At 37.9% G+C, this 19825-nt stretch overlaps 1 protein-coding gene across 2 annotated transcripts in view; it reads right to left on the reverse strand.

Moving 5' to 3' along the window:
- Window positions 1–19825, reverse strand: part of LOC110461911 — a 75004-nt gene that overhangs the window by 12567 nt on the left and 42612 nt on the right. For both annotated transcript variants that reach the window (XM_021515646.1, XM_021515645.1), the window contains exons 42-61: window positions 18945–19276; window positions 18508–18622; window positions 17399–17631; window positions 16320–16434; window positions 15207–15607; window positions 14749–14863; window positions 11459–11619; window positions 11178–11292; window positions 10536–10732; window positions 9949–10063; window positions 9049–9260; window positions 8402–8516; window positions 7718–7980; window positions 6602–6713; window positions 5387–6000; window positions 4347–4461; window positions 3215–3495; window positions 2147–2261; window positions 871–1124; window positions 198–312 (exon numbers count right to left, since the gene is read on the reverse strand). In XM_021515646.1, coding sequence (XP_021371321.1) covers window positions 198–312; window positions 871–1124; window positions 2147–2261; window positions 3215–3495; window positions 4347–4461; window positions 5387–6000; window positions 6602–6713; window positions 7718–7980; window positions 8402–8516; window positions 9049–9260; window positions 9949–10063; window positions 10536–10732; window positions 11178–11292; window positions 11459–11619; window positions 14749–14863; window positions 15207–15607; window positions 16320–16434; window positions 17399–17631; window positions 18508–18622; window positions 18945–19276 — 4095 coding nt within the window. The remainder of the gene's footprint in view (window positions 1–197; window positions 313–870; window positions 1125–2146; window positions 2262–3214; window positions 3496–4346; window positions 4462–5386; window positions 6001–6601; window positions 6714–7717; window positions 7981–8401; window positions 8517–9048; window positions 9261–9948; window positions 10064–10535; window positions 10733–11177; window positions 11293–11458; window positions 11620–14748; window positions 14864–15206; window positions 15608–16319; window positions 16435–17398; window positions 17632–18507; window positions 18623–18944; window positions 19277–19825) is intronic.

Below are 19825 nucleotides of genomic sequence, written 5' to 3' on the forward strand. Positions count from 1 at the left end.
AACGAGAAGATACAAATTTGCAGGACTTAAATTTAAGGAAGATAAAATTTCAATGAATTAAACCGAAATAATGCAAGTGAGTAAAAGATAAAATATGAGGCTAAAATATATTTGCATAAAAAATCATGTAATTGTTGTTAAAAAACTACACGTATAAATTACACTATTAAAAAAACTAACGATGCCCAGATACTTACTTGGTTGCACATCTGTAGCGGCCATCTGTTCCGTCCTCACAACTACATACGTATTTACATCCGTCGTCCCAGGATTGGCCCTGGGTATACACCTTGTTGTTGTACACACATCCACCTGTACAGAAGATAATGGCTTCTTGAAAATTGTCGCACTTTCTTTTACAAATGTTTACTATCAGCTTTCATATTTTTGTCATATATTTAATATACCAGGCTCATAAAAAAATATTTTCCATTTTAAGATAATATTAATATGCATAAATATGTTTCTGTAATTGATAATACATGAGTGATGAGGTATAAAATTAATGTTAACATCTATATATATATAATAGACCCCAAGCTTATATTGTGGATGGCGTGAATTACATAAAACACCTACCTCTGCCCCCCCCCCTATAGATAGCAAGCGACATTGGCATAAACCTTGGGACCCTAAAATATGAACTCATTCAAGGTATGCTCATACTTGACAATAAAAATTTGTTGAGAAGTGAAATTTTAAGAGTAAAGACAATGAATCGCGACAGGACAGACATGGGTAACATAATTGCCCCCAGCCCCCTATTAAATCACCAGGGCCATAAAAATCCTGAATTTCAATGTTTTCATTAAGAAACTTTCAGGTGAAAAGTTTGAGTTTCCGACCTTCCAGATCAGTTTTATCACATACTTCTGCCTCCTACATTGTTGCCACCACTGCCTAATGGGGGATGTCCCGTCCCAGTGAAAACATCATGGGTTCCAATGGGTATGATATGTAGCATGTTGGGGGTGAGCGTGGGAGAGGGTGTCGGGGTATTGGACGGCAACAATGGAGTCAGCTGTTGACCATTGGGCGCCGTACAGGCCACCACCTCACAGCACTGGTCCTTGGGATCAGGAGTCAGGGTGCAGAATGATGGAATTGTTGAATAAGACTTGCATCTGTAAGAAAATGTTATAATGAACACAGACCTTAATCCTGTTGATAATAATCTGGTAAAAACACAGCAAAGTGTTGCAAGCAATCAATACTTCCCCACTTCTGTAATCTGAGAACAAGCGTATTAGTAAATAATTATATTCCATATTTAGTTAACCTTCATTTGGCAATTTCTGTGTCATCCATTACAAAAACCTCATCATTTCAGAATTTACTTTTGAATTCAAGTGTGATACAAGTACATGTACAGTATAACGAGTTATTTGGGTGGGTTTAAATTTTCGCAATTTTGACCCAAAATTATAAAATAAAATTTGCACGGATTATAAGATAATGATCTGGACGTGAAGGAACTAAATTTGTTAGCAAATCCTTCAAGCACTGAGATAGGACAGTCAGCATATAAATTGTCAAGTTTTCCAAAGAATACGCTTTATTACAGCACATTGAGCACCAACGAGTAAGTGCGTTTTGTTGAAATAATCATCAACAAAACTATTAGATGCAAGATATAATCTATTTTCAAACATCAGTACTCTTTATGTATATTGTTATATTATTGGGGATCATGTTTTTGTGATCAGGTAATTGACCCGCCAAATCGCGAAAAAATATTATCTCTGAAGAACTATCCTGCTGTACAGTATTTTTCTGTCTAGATTGTAAGGATGATTCTTTGCTCCAATTTTTATCTTGAATTACAATACATTTGTTTTGGTGTGCAAAATATTCGAGTAGAAACTTTATATCAGATTTTCAGCCTCAAAAAGTACCTGCGCAAATTACACGGGTTTTTACGGTAGTTGAAAATGACGAGGTTGTTTTACTACACAAAACAAGTAACTCCTACCTTAACCCTTTAACCACTGTAGACCATACAGGACTCATCCATAGCAATGCATGGTAGAGTCTACTAAAGTTACATAGAGGTGAAAGGGTTAATTAATTATTTTGATGGTTCATAACTCCAGACATTTCTTTTGAAATGGATTTGTTGAGAATGCTGAGATTCCCCTGTACTTACGTAGCCACACATCTGTATGCGTTGGTTGCAGGGCTATCACAGATACACTGATAGTCACATCCATCTCTCCACATCTGTCCCTTGGGGTAGGCATGGCCCTTATACACACATGCAGCTGGAAAAAAAGAGAATGATCAACCAATCAACTTGTGTCAAAATTTTAATTATTTTTATTGATGAAAAAAATTATTATACAATATTATACAATCTTTTTCCCTATGTTATTTTTTTTTCACATTTTTAAGTTATGGTGAAATCTAATCACACCAAACTTAATGCAATTTGGAAAACTATACAAGAAACTCCACCAGATTTTCTTTGAAATCCAAGGGTTCTTCTCTACACCTCTGGAATATAATATCTCATGACAAAATTGAAGGAACACAATCAGCTATTTGATTAGTTTCAGGTATTTTAAGAAGATGAATCATTTGACCTACAGCTGTCCTTTGAAAATGATGTACATCAAAGGATCTAACTAGTTTACCTGTACCACCAACAAGGTACAGAGTCTTCCATTTTGTCACGACATATTTCAATGGTTTAGAGCAGATATGTGTATCAAGAGCCAAACCTTTGAATTTAGACAGTAAAAAAACCATTATGTCAGTTTTCATAATTTCTATTTAATTAGTTGAAGCTGTGTAACCTGAAAGCCATCTACAGTGTCCTGTTTGACAGGGTTTTAATTCCATGTAAACTGAAGAGTTACATTACAACAAATAAGGGGCAATTTGCAAACTGGATGGAATGTATATATATAAATATATCATATAGAAACAAAATATGAGACTGATTGTATATGCCAAAGTAAACACAGTTGCAAGTCTGTGCAAAGATTTCAGTGAAGTTCTGTGCTGCCCACCAGACACAAGGAATACACAATCCGGCCGTAGTAGTAGTTATCAATAGGTAAACATGACCATGACAATGTCGTGCTGGGTTCTGATGACCACACATCTAATGGGTTGAAAATAGTTAATGTAATTTTGATTTAAGCCGGTAAACCCAGCACAATGTTGTCATGGTCATCTTTATCTATTGATAACAGTGTAGTATTATACTTACTTCCTGTTCCAGTTATGGATGTAGTCTGAGCGTTGGGGTTATTACCACCTCCTCCAGTTTGTGGCGGGTTGGTAGCTGGCTGAAGGACAACGGGTGTTCCGGTACCAGTTTGTGGCGGGTTGGTAGCGGGTTGAACGACAATAGGTTTTGTAGGGCTGGGGGTATTATTAGGCTGGGGAATGGCCCCTGGATTGGGGTTGCAGCGGGCCTTTTGACAACACTTGTCATTCGGATCCTGAACGTAGGTACATTGAGGTGGCAGGAAGTAGTACTGTGGACATCTGTAAAGGTCATTTGTTGACATAATTGGAATAACGTTTAAATGATATTATCATACCCTCCAACACTTTGGTGTATATGAAACAAATCACATTGAGATGATTTTAGAAAATACATATGGAGTACAGTTAAATTTTGAGGTTTCAAACTTTGTGAGACTATCAGGAAAAATTCTTAACATCCAGACTTCGACTCACGAATGTTGAACTTACTGCATAAGACCGATTGTGATTTTAAAGTGACAGAATACATTGCAAGAAATGTTATTTGGACTCTATGAATATTTAGTTTAAAGGAATTAGAAAAATTCTTTCATATGTACATGTATATATTGACTGTAGTTTGCATGTTTGGTTGTTAAAGTGACCCCAGGATATTTCCCTGTACTAGCAGCTAATTTACTTTGAGAAATTTGAATCTTTGAATCTCGATTTATGGAAGTTGGCCCCCATTTTTACTTAGAATTTGTTCAATAAATACTCCCATGGGGTAATTTTTGAACTTTTGTAAAATCTCTATATATTTTTCAAAGGATAGATATTTTTCAGACTAAAAACATATACTTAATAATGACTGACTCCTTTCAAGGAGTTCATGAAAAGAAACAAAACACTCGCATATGGAAAATGTTCATTACATGATTTTAAAATACAATGTAACACATTTTGTCCCCCAAAACAAAAAAAACAAAAAAAATGACCTATAGATAGATCATTTTGGTCTGGTGCTTGAACCTTTTTTTATAAATATAAAACACTATTGGAAAGTATGCAAGTCTGATGTATGCACATATCACTACAATAAAATATATTGCATTGTTTTGTTTCAAATATTAACAAGATGGGGTACGAACCTGCCAGTACAGCGATATTGTCCTCTGCCAGCGTCCATACATTCACACTGATATTCACATCCATCGTCCCATTTCTGACCTTGAGTGTACATCTGACCCTTGTAGATACAGATGGCTGTAAACACACAAAATCTTATATCATTTGTTTGACCCAATCAAAATATATTTCCATACAAGCAATGTGTTTTATTCCTGTAAATAAATATTACAAGAAAGTAACAAGAGTTCCGCGAAGCGGTACGTGATATGCCTGTCAGATGTGGAATGAGCAGTTTGCCACAAAGGGCCATAAGTGCATAAATTTTAGAGAGATAAGCGTCAATTCTACAAAGGGCCATAACTGCATAAATAACCAGCAAATAATTTTGGTTATCAAACTTGTCCGAGATTTCATGGCAATGAACCTTCCTACCAAGTTTGAAATGAATCTATTCAAAAGGCCATAACTCCCTTAATAACAGGCAGATAATGGTTATCGAACTTGTGCAAGCTTTCATAGAAATGAACCTTCCTATGAAGTTTGAAATGAATCTATTCAAAATTACTGAAGCTATTGAGCGGAAACCGTTTCGGCAATTCTACAAAGGGCCATTACTGCGTAAATAATTGGCAAATAATTTTGGTTATCGAACTTGTCCGAGCTTTCATGGCAATGAACCATCCTATGAAGTTTGAAATGAATCCATTCAAAATTACTCCAGTTATTCTTTGGTGAAGGAATGCTCCATACCAAATGAGGTTAGATTATCATTTCATCCATAATTATGGAGTAGTCTTTTAAATATTGAACCTTATTAACCAGATTGGAACACTCACTGTCATTCCCAATTGGGCTACTCCCTACACTAATACATTATTATATTATTCTGGCCAAGGGATGCCTCAAAGTAAATAAGGTTTTTTTCACACGTACTTAAAAAGTAATAAGTCTTTGAAAGATATAGCCTCATTTCCCCATTTGTGGGCTGCTACTCTGGCTAGGTGAACTAAAAACACTGCTTGTTTCCAAGTTGTCAGTATGAATAATTAGATACACTTACACCTGGTTCCTGAGCCGCCTGGTACAGGGCCCTGTGGGTTCGGGTTTGATCCTGTGCCTGTGAAACTTCCGGGCTGGACTGGAGTTGGGTAGACATATTGTGGAGCAGGGGTTCCAGTTCCTGATGGGCCTGTTCCAGTCCCCGGGCTTACATTAATAGGATTAGAGCCTGTCTGACTGGTGGGACCAACTGGAGCCAGGACTTGATTGCAGTCAGGGACGAGGCAGCAGCTGTCGCTGGGGTCGGTCTTCAACACGCAGGAGCTAGGCACCTGTGGGTAAGAGGGACAACGGGCATGGCAGGTGTAGTAGCCTGTTGTGGAGTCGTCGCACTGGCACTTCTGGCTACAGCCATCATTCCACTGCTTTCCCTGTGTGTAAGCCACACCCTTGTAAACACAGAACCCAGGTCGGGGCGTTGTTGGGTTAGGGCTTTGAGTATTCATACCGGGCACAATTCCACCTGGTGTTGGGGCAATGTTAGGCTGGGGAGTTGGGATGCCGTTGGGGAATGGGGTTGGGTTGATCAGGTCACAGAACGGCTTCTTACAGCAAGGCTCGCTAGGATCTTGGAGAAGGACACAGCGACTATCCAGGTTAGGGAACTTCGCACACCTGGGATGGAATAAATACAACATATATAGCAAAAATCATGTCATTTATAAAGGGTTGAAATTTTAGACCTTAGATTTATCTTTTTAATTAAATAAGCAATCTCCTAACATAGGGTATTAAAACCCTCTCAACACATACCCTTACATATGAAACCTAGTGTAAAGGGTTAAAACCATTTTTGTCTTGTGAAAGCTCTAGGAGTCAACACAAAAAATATAATTTGCCGACGTATCTACTGAATCGTAATCAATATAGGTGGGCTTATTAGCAGACATGGGCTGGTTAAGTGTCGAGGTAAATGTATATTCACCGAGGGTAAATTTGCCAGTGTTTTTTGTTTGAAATGATTTTTTCTTTTAGAACACTTACAAGCTAATGATAAAATATCAGTTTTTTTTTTAAATACAGTACAGATATTCTTACTAAATGTTCTTCTTTGTAAAACCGTATCACTGACATTAGTGAATATGGTCACTTAATATAAATATGGTTTCGACAGCTGAAAAGGTCAGAAAAATACTTTTTCTCTGTTATCCCGTTTTCCTCTGACAAATGAAAAGTGATATTAAGTGAAATCTACTTAAGTAATGACTTTTCTTACTTCTCCAGACATCTGTACTGTCCAGACATATCGTTCAGACATTCACAAGTGAACTGGCAACCATCGTCCCAGGTGGAACCCTTCGGGTGGACAACTCCCTTGTAGAAACATCCTGCACACAAAATATGATTATGTTACACAACATATCAAAGTAAGGATATTCAGGCAATTGTATTAAATATATTTTACAAGACAGAAAATGTTTAAATAACCTATTCTAGTTTCTCAAAGACATAACATGTTTTTATCCTTGATAATTTATCTTAATAAAAAGATATTCTCATAAGGGTAAAAGACCAAATACCTGACTTGTTGAAGTTTTTACCCTCCACAGTAACTATTATTTCCTTTAAACAGAGTCAATAACTTATACAAAATACTTTCAAGTTTGTTTCTGTATACAAACTTATTTTAGCACACTCAAATTTTAGCGCATGATCAAAATATAACAGATAGCGCATTGATGAATTGCCCCCCCCCCCCCCCAAAAAAAAACCACCCCAATATACTATAGAGAATATACATGAACTTCAGTTGGCACATTGAGCTAAAATAAAATTATTGCTCAAGTATGTTCATTTACAGTACCCCTCTTATTTTTTCAAAATCAGCTTTAACAAGATTTATCTCATAATTTCTTTTTTTCAATTTAAAATCAATAATTAATCAATTTTTGGTAACGCTGCATCCAAAAATAAACATCATGCCTGCCATCATGCATGTCTTGACATACATGATACATGATACAAAGTATCGTAAAATTATTATACCAAAACAGCGATTATCCGTTATATAACATCTATCTGTGTTTACCAACAACAAGCCTCAGGAAACGTGGGAGGTGTTTAATGGGTTTATATTCAGAAAAAAAATATACTTTAAATTCTTCTTTAACCAGGAAGATGCTATCAGCAGCATGCCTGGGAACAGCAACTGTGGGGCTGGATTTGATGCAGGGAACACATTTAAGGAGATGCTGTCAGCAGCATGCTATGGAATAGTGCCTAGGGCAGGACTTATTGCAGGGAAAATATTTAGTATAATTTATATATCCTGGATCCTGACCTCTGGATAACACACACACCCCAAAACAAATATCTGTCCATTTGTACCTACCTTTGCGTGGTGCAGGGGTAGGGTTTACACCAGGAATGGGGGTGACTCCTGGAGCTGGAGTTGGGGTTGGCATATTAGTAGGTACAGGTGCTAGACCAGTGATCACTCCTGGTTTAGGGGTCATTGGGTTAGGGATGAACCCTGGTGTGGGGACGGGACCAGCTGTTGGAATCACCGGACAGCTTGGCTCCTTACAACAGGATGGGTCAGACGGGCTGGGAACCAAGGTACAGGCAGCCGGCACACTGGGGTATCTTGAACACCTATATCAACCAAATCATGTTCAAAGTTTAAAAGAATAGCAAGGATTATTGTCATGCACTGGTCGGTCTTACTGTTTGAGAAGATGAAGGCTCATCTATATCAGTTAGCAAAAGGTTTTGCATATTTGTTTTGTAAAAATGTTTTAACGAAACTAATCCTTGTTGAATTAAACATTCTCTCTTAGGATTCTTTGCTTAGTTCTCATGAAATTTGAAACAAGAAGCAAATTAATAGATGACTATATTTATTATGTATATATTCATTATGGAAGTATAACTTACTGCATCAGTTTTTAAACCCGCCCCTTACATGAAACAACAATAGAAATAACAAACAATCAAATAAAAAATGTAAGCAATATATTATTACAATACCAACACTAGAACAATTGAGTTTTACAATGGCAGTGTATTTGCTTACCTCTCCTGGCATCTATAGTAGCCTGTAGCGGCACTCTCACAGCGACATTTGGCACTACAGCCGTCATACCAAGTCTGGCCCTGATGGTAATTTTGGCCCTTGTACACACACACATCTGGTAATGTTAAACAATGCATGTCAAACAAATATGTCAATAGATGTCAAGAGATCAATCCCCTTTACAAGGATCTCTGTCCTACTGCAGTAGAGTTCCAATGTAGTTTTTCATACTTATCTCCCCTTAATTTGTTTCAGCTATAACTGAAGTCAGGCCGGGTCAGAGAACTTTCACTGATAAGGCAGCTCATTTGGTTAGAGCGATTGATAATGATCAGAGGTCCAGGGTTCAAATCTAGGTCTGGCTCCATTTCATTTTCATGTTCAGAACACTGTTGTTCATCTTTTTGGTCATTTCATGTTCAATTTTTTTTCTTTTTCAAGTTCTGAAAGGTATGGATTTCCTTTCGCAAAATAATTTATCATCTAAACAAAAAATTGGCTACTAGATAGAAAATGTCATTTAGTTAATAGATTTTCATATACAATGCAGATGGTTCATTCTCTAAAAAATTATGAAAACTATAAGCAGTGCTTAAAATGCTCACAGAAACCCTGACATTGTTATACATGATTGTAACTATACTTACTAGGTTGTGGAGCTGGAGTTGGGTTGGGGTTTGGCGTGGCATTTGGATTCGGAGTAGGTTGTCCGTTTGGATTAAGATTGGGGTTAGGGTTGGGGTTAGGGGTTGGCCCTGGTGTGGGGACAGCATTTGGACAGTACACCTTCTGGCAACACTGGTCAGTAGTGTCCTTTACCAAGGTACAGGTGGACGGCAAGGTAGGGATCTTTGGACATCTTGAAAAAATAATCACACCAAAAATAGGTTAATGTATCTTGAAATTCTACAAAAAGAAGTAACTGAACATTCTTTTGGATAAAATAATCAGAATTCTATTGAAATTAATCACACAAGTCTCTAATTAAATATGGTTACTAACTGTAAAGTTTCTTATGACTTAGATTTGCCATAAAGTCTGGCTTATTGAAGGTGTTCGACAAAGCTAGAAATAATTGTATGATGATTTACTACTTGATTACTATGCATACACTGTTAAATCCTCTACCATTATTAGGAGAGTTTATTACAATATCTGAAATCTTGTCTGATACATAAGACAGTGGTATCAGATCACCTGAATTCAGAAAAGAAGGCTTTTATGAATATGCTTCAAACCACTTTTTTTGTGAATATTTGAATTCATATACAAGACATAAAAGTTTCATTCTTTTTCATCTTGTGGTTCCATGGCGATAATTTTTAAAGTCCACTGGTATTGAGTTTGAACCAACTAGTAAAAGTTTGTAAGACATGAATGCCCTTGCCACCATGTGAAATTAGTTTCAGTGTTTGATAATGTTCTTTGATAATGATCTTGAAATCCTGAAAAATATTGGACAGGACAGACATTGGCCACATTATTTGCCCCCCCCCCATTTCATGAAGGGGGCAGAAAATGATATTTGACAGGTAGGTGTTTCTCACCTCTCGGTACACTGGTAGTGGCCAGTACTGCCATCAGTACAGATACACTGGTAGGTACATCCATCATCCCAAGTTTGGCCAGGCTGGTAGACCTTTCCGTTATACAGACACGCATCTACAACAACCAAATAGGTAACCTGAGGAATTCTAACACAAAGTACAAAAGATTCAAGTCAATATTTTATACTGCTCTGCCATATATTCTCAAGCATCTATTCACTCACACATCCTATAATGTTTCTTATTTGAGTTTATGTTATAATATCCACTGCCTAATAATGTAGTGCAATAGTTTAAAGCTATTCAGAATCCCACCGCTGCCACCAAATTTAACGTGCAGGCGGTCAACCATTCAACTACTGACCACACTCAACGTTGCTTAACTAGTGAGCGGGTCCCCGGGTTATACTGCATCACTGGAAAAGCTAACTTGCCAGCAAGGCAGTACTTTCCCCTCAAATTCCTTTGCTGTTACACTAACTCTTCACTAACTGCAAAAACATATTCCATGATTTATGATGTGTTTACTTCCTCCACTTTTTTCAATGACTTCAGATTTGTTTATAGTAGTTACTGAATGTACTGACTAGATTTGCCTGTTGTGCCGGGGTTATTGATGCCTGGTTGGGGCAGGTTCGAGCCCTCGATGGTACCCTTGGGACCTGTGACCACCTGTAGCGGGTTGGTGGCATCGGGGTTGATGCACTGAGGCACTTGGCAACACTGGTCGGTGGGATCTGTTACTAGTGTACAGCCTGCCTTCAAAGAGGGATAGGTGGGGCACCTGAAACAACAGAATGGGGAGTACAAAAGTAGTATAAAGTTAGTACAGTGTCAGTATACAATCAGTATACGTGAGCGGTTTATCATTTTAGGCGCATTTAAAGGACCCACTCCAACTCTAAAAAGTGAGGGATTTTTCTCAATTTGCTCCTTCAAAACTCTCAATTGGAAAACCAAACAAATGCACGAATCTAAATATTAAAGCTGCATCATTCCTCACAATTGACACAATTCTCAAAATGTGACGAATGTAGGAATGACAGAATGATCATGTTGTCATAAAGATAGGCTTTAATAAAACAATTTAATGGTCTGATTTCATTGACTCAGACTTGTTATAATGATCATCCAATTTTTAAAATGGTTTTTAAGTCAGTCATCGATCAGTACACAATCAGTATGTGTTCAGTACACTATCAGTATGTGTTCAGTACATCTAAACCTACCTGTCGTTACAGGTGATCTGTCTACTCTTGGCATCCTCACATTTACAGGTCCTGCTACATCCGTCCTTCCAAGTCTGGCCCTGCTTGAATGGGATACCATTGAACACACAGAACGCTGCAATAAAGTTAAAATGATTCACTTAAAGCAAGATCAACAGTACGTGAGGTATCAAAGTAAGAAGATTTTACTCAACATGAATTTGTCAACACCAAAACAATTATGGATCCTTCATTCAGATGTTACTTTTCTTTTATTTCTTATATCAAATTTGTTGACACACCTGGTGCGGGGGTTGGATTTGGGTTAGGTGTTGGTGACTGTCCTGGGATGGGAGATGGGTTAGATCCTGGCACCGGTGTACAGTCAGCCTTCTGACAGCATGGGTTGTTCATGTCCATCACTAAGCGACAGCCACTCGGAAGGTTTGGAAATTTAGGACACCTGTCACATAGAATAGGTTATCAGAATTCATTACCAGAAATGTCCCTCAAATACTGATAATTCATGTAAATCCAGAAAACACCGGAAAACGTAAATATAAACCTACAACAATGGATATGGAGCCAACCAAAGAAATAGAACTAAACACAATGCCTAAATCAAGTCTGTGAAACGGAAAATACAGGTCACAGTGACCTACATTTGATATATTTGCTTAAATTCCTCAAAATGTATCTAACTATGAAATTTGATGACTGTTAAGTAGTTTCTACTATTACTCCTTTCACCACTGTAGACCATAAAGGACATGGAGTTAAAATATTGAGTCACTTGCTGTTATATCTGTTTAGAAAACAGTCTAATGTGATAATTACCAGGTAATATGGGTACCATGTTGGGGCGGGCACTCAGATGAGTAACTAAAATAACTTTAATATCATAGCACATGAAATGCCTTATGTTGATTATAATTTTACAAAATAGCCTGAAGCATTCACATGATTATGTAGTGGGCTACAAAAGGTCAATCCTTCTCCCCAATGATCCATCAGGGGATAACCTACTTAAACAGTGGTACACCTGTTTAACCTAGACAAGATACTTACACAGTGGTACAACTGTTTAACCTTGACAAGATACTTACACAGTGGGACACCTGTTTAACCTAGACAAGATACTTACACTGTGGTACACCTGTTTAACCTTGACAAGATACTTACAAAGTGGTACACCTGTTTAACCTAGACAAGATACTAACATAGTGGTACACCTGTTTAACCTAGACAAGATACTTAAATAGTGGTACACCTGTTTATTAAACCTAGACGAGATACTTACACAGTGGTGCACCTGTTTAACCTTGACAAGATACTTACACAGGGGTACACCTGTTTAACCTTGACAAGATACTTCCACAGTGGTACACCTGTTTAACCTTGACAAGATACTTCCACAGTGGTACACCTGTTTAACCTTGACAAGATCCTTACACAGTGGTACCCCTGTTTAACCTAGACAAGATACTTAAATAGTGGTACACCTGTTTATTAAACCTAGACGAGATACTTACACAGTGGTACACGTGTTTAACCTTGACAAGATACTTACACAGTGGGACACCTGTTTAACCTAGACAAGATACTTACACTGTGGTACACCTGTTTAACCTTGACAAGATACTTACATAGTGGTACACCTGTTTAACCTTGACAAGATACTTCCACAGTGGTACACCTGTTTAACCTTGACAAGATCCTTACACAGTGGTACCCCTGTTTAACCTAGACAAGATACTTAAATAGTGGTACACCTGTTTAACCTCGACAAGATACTTAAATAGTGGTACACCTGATTATTAAACCTAGACGAGATACTTACACAGTGGTACACGTGTTTAACCTTGACAAGATACTTACACAGTGGTCCACCTGTTTAACCTTGACAAGATACTTACACAGAGGTACACCTGTTTAACCTAGACAAGATACTTACACTGTGGTACACCTGTTTAACCTTGACAAGATACTTACAAAGTGGTACACCTGTTTAACCTAGACAAGATACTTAAACAGTGGTACACCTGTTTAACCTAGACAAGATACTTAAACAGTGGTACACCTGTTTAACCTAGACCAGATACTTACACAGTGGTACACCTGTTTAACGTAGACAAGATACTTACACAGTGGTACACCTGTTTACCCTTGACAAGATACTTACACAGTGGTACACCTGTTTAACCTAGACGAGATACTTAAATAGTGGTACACCTGTTTAACCTTGACAAGATACTTACCAAGTGGTACACCTGTTTAACCTAGACGAGATACTTACACAGTGGTACACCTTTTTAACCTAGACGAGATACTTACACAGTGGTACTCCTGTTTAACCTAGACAAGATACTTACACAGTAGTACACCTGTTTAACCTAGACGAGATACTTAAATAGTGGTACACCTGTTTAACCTTGACAAGATACTTACCAAGTGGTACACCCGTTTAACCTAGACGAGATACTTACACAGTGGTACTCCTGTTTAACCTAGACAAGATACTTACACAGTAGTACCCCTGTTTAACCTAGACGAGATACTTACACAGTGGTACCCCTGTTTAACCTAGACGAGATACTTACACAGTGGTACTCCTGTTTAACCTAGACAAGATACTTACACAGTAGTACCCCTGTTTAACCTAGACGAGATACTTACACAGTGGTCCCCCTGTTTACCCTAGACAAGATACTTACACAGTAGTACCCCTGTTTAACCTAGACGAGATACTTACACAGTGGTCCCCCTGTTTACCCTAGACAAGATACTTACACAGTAGTACCCCTGTTTAACCTAGACGAGATACTTACACAGTGGTCCCCCTGTTTACCCTAGACAAGATACTTACACAGTAGTACCCCTGTTTAACCTAGACGAGATACTTACACAGTGGTACCCCTGTTTAACCTAGACGAGATACTTACACAGTGGTCCCCCTGTTTACCCTAGACAAGATACTTACACAGTAGTACCCCTGTTTAACCTAGACGAGATACTTACACAGTGGTCCCCCTGTTTACCCTAGACAAGATACTTACACAGTAGTACCCCTGTTTAACCTAGACGAGATACTTACACAGTGGTACACGTGTTTAACCTTGACAAGATACTTACACAGTGGTACACCTGTTTAACCTAAACAAGATACTTACACAGTGGTACACCTGTTTAACCTTTACAAGATACTTACCAAGTGGTACACCTGTTTAACCTAGACGAGATACTTAAATAGTGGTACACCTGTTTAACCTCGACAAGATACTTAAATAGTGGTACACCTGATTATTAAACCTAGACGAGATACTTACACAGTGGTGCACCTGTTTAACCTAGACGAGATTCTTACACAGTGGTACACCTGTTTAACCTAGACAAGATACTTCCACAGTGGTACACCTGCTTAACCTAGACGAGATACTTACACAGTGGTACACCTTTTTAACCTAGACAAGATACTTACACAGTAGTACACCTGTTTAACCTAGACGAGATACTTACACAGTGGTACACCTGTTTAACCTAGACAAGATACTTACACAGTAGTACACCTGTTTAACCTTGATGAGATACTTACAAAGTGGTACACCTGTATTTGCCAGTCATTCCGTCTTCACAGATACAATCGTAGTCACAGCCGTCTCTCCAGCGCTGACCAGTCTGGTACATGGCACCCTTGTACACACAAACCTCTGCAAGAACAAACAAGTCCACACTGATGTAGAAGAACCTAATTCACTTAAGAGTACATTGTATATCTAATTGTAACATGCGTCTTCTTGCCTAAGGAGTTCCAGTCCCAGAAACCTGTCAGATTTGTTTTTAATGCTGACTGACAACTCTTGTGAAAAGTTTAAATAAATCTATGCTCTACTTTCTCTCCAAAACATTTTATGTTCTTCTTTAAACAAATTACACTTTACATGCTAGTACATTTACAATTGTATAAGAATGGATTACCAAGATGTGTAAGTCTGTATCAAATTTTGAATAAAGAATATATGCTAATGAATACGAGTGTATTTGGGAACTTACTTGGTGTGGGAGTCTGAGTGGTGCCTACCCCAGGTACAGGGACTGCTGTGGTACCTGGCACAGGGATGGCAGTCAACATGTATGGTGGGTAGGTGCCACCAGGATATGGTGTTGGGTACGGGTAGGGGTTGGGATTAGGGTTCGGAGTTGGGTTTAAATTGGGATTAGGGTTAGGGTTGGGGGTTGGATTTGCATTTGGATTGGGATTTGGATTGGGGTTAGGGTTGGGTTGAGGGGTTGGCTGAGCGGTGGGGTAAGGGTTGCTTCCGGTGATTGTTCCGACAATTCCGGTTGGCTTAACGTTAGGGTTTGGCTGGCATTGTGGGATCTTGCAGCATATGGGATCGTTTGGATCAGGTACCATGACACAGCTGGGGGCTATGTTGTTGTACTGAGGGCACCTAGATACAGAAACATTATCATCAATTTTTCTACCCGATTTGTAAAGAACAGTGATGTATCCGGAAGTGTCTGAACAAATGTTCTTTATTTTCAATTATGTCATTAACAAAAATTGAAACAAACAATCAATACTTTTAATACAATACCAGTAATCAATACTAAGAAGAACAATATGTATACAAAAACAAAGAAATATGCTATAAAAAGCAAATTATTTCCTTGCTTAACACTGTACATCATGTGTTTATAGCTTAGAAACTTTCAAAAACAGACATAAATATCCGTTTCCAATCTTTGTAAATTGAATCTTAAACCTGTCAATTCCAAATGAAAATATTGTTATATTGTTGCCCAGGATTTGTTTAAACAACTAATTCACATTTCAATCAATATCAAGTTTTTCATACAGGCTTTTCTTCCTCTTTGTATTATGTTTGATTTCCCATTGACCAACATATCATAAATACAAGAATTCCACAGAAGTGGATGTGTTGACTGCCCCCTGCTGTTGGCCATGTTGATTTTCAAATTTGGGACAATACCAAACTTTAGCAGGTAACTGGCAAGTGTAGAAAGTTTGATGACAATCAAGGCATTCCTTCAATGGTTATCACACGGAAACAACCGGACTGTATTCCTTTAGAGTTATTGCACAGAAACAGTTTGTGGGGACGATGACGTATACAGTTTACAACGTTATAAATATCATACCTATCTGTGCATGTGTAGTGTCCAGTGACTCCGTCAGAACACACACAGGTACGGGCACATCCATCGTCCCATTTCTGGCCCTGGGTGTACGACTTTCCGTTCATCACACACACGTCTAAAACAGGATATTTAATGTGCTCCATACAATGTTTACTATGTGCTCGTGGCACGGACAAACCATATGAAAATAAACAAAAGTCTCAAGGGGCTTGTATTGCTCCCTCTGTATTTATTTGTTATCTGACCTAGAAAAGAACTTGAAAATGTTTCAAACAATTTCAGACCAAGGCGTCCATCTTGGATTTCTCATTTTGTTGACCCATACAGTTTAACATTTGGTCAAAGCAATGGGATGATCACTTGTACCCTATTTGGTTCAAATTGACCTAGATGAACAAAATAATTAGTTAAAGCTATTGTAGCCAAGCAGAGGAAAGGCTAGGTGAGTTAATAAAACAGACAAAATTCAAATAAATCTGTTCTTATCCACACTAAGATAATAATCCCGTTACTTAAGTTGAGGAACTGTAATACTTGTTGTGGTGACATCACAATGTTAATGAAATTGAATATTGACCTGCAAATGAGGCATTTTGTCAACTACTGTTTATGGTCTACAGGAAAATGTCCATGTTATACTGTTGGTTTTCTGTATGATAGATGGAAAATTATCAAAAACAGATGAAATGAATCAAAAGTCTAACCAAATTCAGAGAAGTGGAAAATATGAATCACAGTGACGTATATTGGTGTATATGCCTGTATTTAGAAACCACATGAATGATCTCTAAATGCAGATGGTCTCTTAAAAAGGTTTTTTTTCATAATGAAACCACTACAATAAGGAACATAACAAGGTGCCTTTTAACACAGGGATCTCTTAACAGAGGTGGTCCGATGAACCGGGTTGACTTCTCCTAAAGATGTATCGACATCTGACATTTGATGATTGTTGGACCAAGTACAAGTGTTATAAAGCAAAATGCAAAGTCAAACTGTCATGTCAAATGGACACTACATGTTGCAAGAGCATAAAATAGAATCTGTTGAAGATGTTGTCTGCCTGTTAAACCACTTACTTTTAGGAAGTGGTGGTTTGACTGACGAGGCTGGAGTGACCCCTGGTGTCGGTTGTGGGTTGAGGGGTGGTGACTGTGTGTTGACCGGCGGATTCAGTGTCGGCTGAGGAGCAGGTGTGATGGCTGGCTTCAGAGTTGGTGAGAGGTTGGGGCAAGATGGAGTTCTGCAGCACTGGTCATTGGGGTCAGATACCAACGTGCAGTATGCTGGGATCTGAACAAAACGTGGACATCTGTGGATATAAAATACAGAGTTAAAGTACATGGATACACAGTTGAAATTTCAAATGTCTAAAAATTGCTTTTAATTTCAATTTTAAAACACATTGATTTTTTTTTTTTTTTAATTCAAAGGTTAAGCTTCTGAAAATAACATACTAACGGTAATTCACTTTCTGCTTTCATTTTGATTTTATAATTTGAAGACACACACTTTATGAAAATTAAAGGTAAGACTTATGAAAACTACGTAGTAATTTTGATTCTCCTTTCCAGTCTCAAAAATACAGTAGGTAAATGAGTTGGCAAAACCTTTCAACTTCCAAAACGTTTTATACAGATCATATAGATATTTAACTTACAGAACCCTTTATTGGAAAATTTGTCTGTGCATATTTTGCAATTGTCAACATGGCAATTTGATATACCTAGGCCATTCATTAGTTTTATATTGGCAATGAAGACATTTATGTTTTTTTACTTCAGCAATATGGAACACTTTAAACAAAGCAAAGTATTCTGATTTCCTTGTGCGATATCCAAAAGGTACTCGCATACAAATTTTGGCGATTGAAGGAGACAACAATATATGAGATGTGTTTCAGACAGTGATGAACAAAGGGCCTTAACTCTGTAAATAGTGTGACAAAGGACCCTATTTCAGTGATCTACACTCTTCCATCCAAAGAGGTAATTGTATTCAAAATTTGGCAGTTGAAGGTTACAAAGTTTATGGTACAGAAACTAAGTCCCTAAGGGTTTGGCCAGACCCTCGGGTCAATTCTAATATCATGATTGTGTTTGTCTGTTGATGCTCAGCAATGGTATAAATAGTATGTACGAGATATACCCAAGACAAAGTGATTCTTGGTGATTCACATAGAGATTACCTCTCGGTACACTTGTACTGGCCGCTGATCTGGTCGAGACATTCACATCTATAGGTACATCCATCATCCCACTTCTGCCCAGTTGTGTACTGTACACCCTTGTAGTTACACTTACCTGCATGAAGAAATATACCTCATTAAAAAGGGTGCAATGCATGGCATACACACACTTACGGAGAACTTACACCTATGGTGCAATGCATGGCATACACACACTTTCGGAGAACTTACACCTATGGAGCAATGCATCCATTAATGTCAGACTATTTTATACTCTTGTGAGTGCTGACAATATTGCCAAATCTCTACCTTTTATCACCTCTGAGAAAGTGAAAATTATTCAAAGGTATAGCTCAATATACATAGCAAGGTTTTTGATAAATTAATAAGTCTTTCTTAATTAAGTTGTGTAAAGTTTTGAGAAGGAAGATATTTACCCGAGGGATTCTGAGGATTTTGTGGTTTTCCAATAATCACACCTGTCTGACCTGATGGTACTGGTGATGGATAAGGGGTAGCGACTGGGGTCATTCCTGGATTGGGGTTAGGGACTAGTGTGTTCTGTGGTGATGGTTTCAGCGTAGTGCCCGTGGGTGGTACCAAAGTGGGGCCTACATTAGGGTTTGGATTGGGGTTTGGATTGGGGTTTGGATTGGGGTTAGGTGTTGGCCCCGGGGTTGGGATCGCAACACATCGTGGGACCTGGCAACAGGCGTCCTTTGGATCGGTAACCAGAGTACAACCTTGTTGAGCTGGGTATATTGGACACCTAGAATATACAACAAGACATGCATTAATGAGTATCTAATCTATTACAGCTTGCTCAACTTGCTTAGACTGAAATAAGTATCACTGAATGCAAATGTAGTGGTTGTAGGATATTAGCATGATAATTTTCCATGGAGAAGACATAACTCTTTAAGGAGAGAAATAAATAATCAATGTCATTAACAAAGCTTATCAAGTCTGTGAGCTGTAAACTATCACAAAATAAAGTAATTTTAACAAATAATTATAACTAATTTCAAGATTTTTATATGAAAAAGCCATGTGGCAACATTTCCAAAGTTTACTGAAGTTTTCAAAACTTTTTGCAATATTGGAAGTGATTAATTAAGTTATATTTTTTAACTTATTTTCAATTGATTTTATTTATCATCACACCCCTATAATCAAGACCGCTTATCTTTAACCTATTAAGAATACCCCAACTAATATTTCTTTTTAACAACCAGACTATACAGAAACTGTTCAAACCATTTTTGCTGTACATTGGGTGGTCTTCAGACAGATTTCGTACAGTTTCAGTTCACATAAA

Source organism: Mizuhopecten yessoensis, unplaced genomic scaffold (assembly GCF_002113885.1).
Source record: "Mizuhopecten yessoensis strain PY_sf001 unplaced genomic scaffold, ASM211388v2 scaffold10707, whole genome shotgun sequence".
Classification (NCBI taxonomy): Eukaryota; Metazoa; Mollusca; class Bivalvia; order Pectinida; family Pectinidae; genus Mizuhopecten; species Mizuhopecten yessoensis.